This window comes from Talpa occidentalis, unplaced genomic scaffold, assembly GCF_014898055.3.
Source record: "Talpa occidentalis isolate TD23 unplaced genomic scaffold, MPIMG_talOcc4v2.1 talOcc4.18, whole genome shotgun sequence".
Classification (NCBI taxonomy): domain Eukaryota; kingdom Metazoa; phylum Chordata; class Mammalia; order Eulipotyphla; family Talpidae; genus Talpa; species Talpa occidentalis.
The window spans coordinates 14387733-14391439 of NW_023601851.1; the positions used below are offsets into that span (position 1 = coordinate 14387733).

At 39.8% G+C, this 3707-nt stretch overlaps 1 protein-coding gene across 1 annotated transcript; it reads right to left on the reverse strand.

Annotated features, from left to right (window-relative positions):
• Nucleotides 1–292: 292 nt before the first annotated feature.
• Nucleotides 293–1219, reverse strand: LOC119250896 (olfactory receptor 2T27-like). Its single transcript, XM_037518473.1, has one exon. It carries the CDS (start codon nt 1217–1219, stop codon nt 293–295), a length of 927 nt encoding a protein of 308 aa, XP_037374370.1.
• Between the last annotated feature and the right edge of the window lie 2488 nt (nt 1220–3707).

The window sequence follows — 3707 nt, forward strand, 5'->3', positions numbered from 1 at the left end:
GCAGATATGATATTGTTAAAGGTACTAAAAAATTCAGTAATATATTATATGGGAAATCAATATATTATATGGGAAATCAATAAGGTACACATAACTGAATTTGAAAATGACCATTTTATATATTGCCACTAGGTAAAAATTATATGTTGGATAGCTGTTGTATTTCTCATCTATCTGGCATCTGTAAAAAATATGTACGATATATGTGTGTATATAAATATTTCATATTCCATCTCAAAGAAAATGCCACAAATGCTGAGATTTACACTGGATAAACAAACATTCACATTTCTCATATTCTGAAAACTTTCCTAAAGGCTCTAGTGACGTCCCTGTTCCGCAGGCTGTAGATGAGGGGGTTGAGCATGAGTGAGATGATGGTGTAGAACACAGAGAGCACCTCTTCCTGCCCAGGGGAGTGGTAGGACTTTGGCAGAATGTACTTGATGATGGCAGAGCCATAGAAAAGCAACACCACAGTCATGTGAGAGGAGCAAGTACCCAAGGTTTTCTTGAGTCCCTGAGTGGATCCCATGCCCAGTACAGTGGACAGTATCCTTTCATAGGAGCACAGAATGCCTGAGATGGGAAGGATGAAAAAAATCACAGCACTGACAAAAATGCCCTTTTTGTACTGGGAAGTGTCAGCACAGGCCACTTTCAGAAGTGCTGGGATCTCACAGAAGAAATGATGGATTTCCCTGGAGGTGCAGTAAGGGAGTGTCAGAGTATAGACCACATGGATCAAGGCATTGAAGAATGCACCCAGCCAGGTCACAAGTATTAGGAACACACAGACCTTGGGATGTATGAGGATGGGGTAGCCCAGATGCTGGCAGATAGCCACATAGCGGTCATAAGCCATGACTGCCAGCAGCAGGCACTCTGACCCCCAAAGAGTGGTGAAGAGGAACATCTGGAAACTACATCCAATGAAGGAGATGTGGTGGTCCCCAGACAGAAAGTCCAGGACAGTCTTTGGGAGAAACGTGGAGATATAGAGGAGATCCATGAGGGACAGCTGGCTGAGCAGAAAGTATGTGGGGGTGTGGAGAAGAGGATCAGTCCAGATGAGGATGATTATTATGGTGTTGCCCAACAGGGCCACCAGGAGATCCAGCACCGTGAGTGTGTAGAGGACCCAGGGCACCGGGGTGCTGTGGAACAGATCCAAGAGGACGAAATCACTGTCTGAGGTCTGGTTGCTCAGCCATGCCATGCTCCCGTTCAAACTTGTAACTTTGGAGACAGTTTCATAAGTATTATGTTTGCAGTCTCTATATAAGTTAATCAAATAAAATCATGCACTGATTTCTAATATCTGAAGGCTTCTCACTTCCCTATCCTTCAACGTATATTGTTAGTAAATTTACCTTTCAGCAGTGTTACTAATGAGAGGTATGAAACTTACGAAAATGCCACATCTGGAATATGGCATAATTCTGGTTGAAAACACACACACAAACACTCATGCACACACATCATATATTTGTTATCTAAGTGGTTCGAAATTTAAACAAAGTCCACTTAAGATAACAATATCTAAACTGAGGCATTAATTACTAAATCACATACATTAATATATGTGCATATGTGGTTTACTCAGTTTATCAATACTTTAGAGACTATATAGAAGATGAGAAAAATTCAGCATCTAAGAAAGGCACATCTACCATCAATTAAACATTTCCTAGAGGAATTCCAATTCCTTCCACAACTCTCACCTGAGGCAAAAAGGAAAAACTATTCCTCTAAGAAGCTATTTTAAAAACATGTAATTAGGAGTTATTTTAGAGCTTCATATATAGATACACATACTTGTGATTTAATAGCTCCAATCATTAAGTAAGCTCATGGGGAAGAGGAAACGTGGAAGCTTCCATACCTCTTATTTCATGTCTGCAAAGGGAATCTCTCAGTGAAGAGGGTCTTGGTGTGTGCAAATTTGCATACAGATGTGAATCACATAACAATGGTGGAAAAGTAATTCCAATGCCTGAGAAAAAATGAAAAAATCCTTCTCCTACTGAGGGTAACTTAGCAGCAATACCATTGCTAGAAAATCCCTAAAGGTTACACCTTTCTCCTGTTTCCTTTCCTTCCTTGCTTGTTCCAAAGGCAGCTAAAGTGATACCTGAAGTGACAGAACAGAAGGCACAGCGGCATGAAAATTTGAGCATCAACTCTGGGATGAAAGTAAAATGTGGGGCTATTTTTATTAATTTCTTAAACTGTTTTCTGGAAGGTAATTCATGAGATGATTTTATGAAAGAAGCCACATTTAATCACATTAAACATATGCCATTGACATAATAAAAGAAAACGTTCACACGGTTCGGTATGTTCACTTCCATTCACAAGCATCAGAAACACCCTGTGAAGCATCCTCACTGCTCAGTGCCCAAGGGAGACGAGCCGAGGCCAGCAGGGCCTGCTGTGCAACCGAGGGCTGATCATCGTGTGAATTTCCACACAAACACCCTCAAGATTTGGTAGATTTCAAGATCATTATGCATTGAAATTTTTCATAAAATCACAAAGGCTCTATTAATTAGTCCTTTGTCTATGCAAGGACAGTTATTGGTATATCTCAGTTATGAGAGTGGGAGAAATACACATTCTGAATCAGTGACATATTTGAATGATTTTTGAAAAAAAAATTATACGAGGAATTTCCCTTCTTTTCTTTCTAATATGCATTTTGTTGACTCCCAATGTCCCCTAGTACATATTACCATCAACACTTCTAATCATGTAATGAAACACCCTAGTTCCAAAGGGATGTGTCTGACTTCGGTAGATTTTTACATAATATTTATTTTATTCAGTGTTAAAAACAATTTATAAAGCCTGAAATTAAGGATTTGTAAGAAGTCACACAAACATTAGCCAGTGATAAAACATTAATTTGGAGATAACTCCCCTCAATTACCTTCTGAAAAAATCTCTTTTGTAAGTGAGGGTCATGAATAACAGTAAAATCAGCCAAAAGAATATATTTACTACATTTGCTCAAAAGGGCATTAATTGCAGTTAAGTGACTACTCATGTGCCTTTAAGATGACTTGATCCAGATCTAAGAGCCCTCACTCATGTCAGTTTATGGAGACACTGAACACTAGAGACAGGCTCCTGGCATGGAAACACACAGCCTGTCTTTCTTACATAAAGCCAAAACCTGTCCACGTTGGAGTTGGGAAATCAGACCTTTTTCAAAATGAAACCAAGTTATCAGACAGGCATCAAAAATTGCCTTTTATAAAACAATAGATTGTGTAAGGCAAAAAAATGCCGGCAACCGTCCAACTCTATACCTTATTCGACTCAATAGAATGCATCACCAGTATTTTATGAATTTCTAGATTGATGTGCACACATCAGGTTTTGTTGAGATGTCCCATTATATTCACTGGGTTAGAGCATCATATTTTAACCAGTTCAGGAATAAAAACACACTTCTTCAGCATATTTCCTGAGAAAAACACTCCTACTTACTCGAGGAACTGGACCGGAGCTCCTCCTAAAGTGCTGCTGACAAACTTCCCGGCCCCACCAGCATCAGAAGCGTGCACCCTGCATGAACAAAGATTTAAATACCTTGACACGCTGTTTCAATAACCCAAAGCTAATTGACTGTTCACGGGCAGCCCTCAGAGGGACCGTCCCCATCCGCACTTGTTCCCTGAAGTAAAGTGTGCAGAATTATC

Bases quoted from the DNA above. Each gene is read 5' to 3' on its own strand.
- LOC119250896 (XM_037518473.1), bottom strand. From the start codon at position 1,219: ATGGCATGGCTGAGCAACCAGACCTCAGACAGTGATTTCGTCCTCTTG.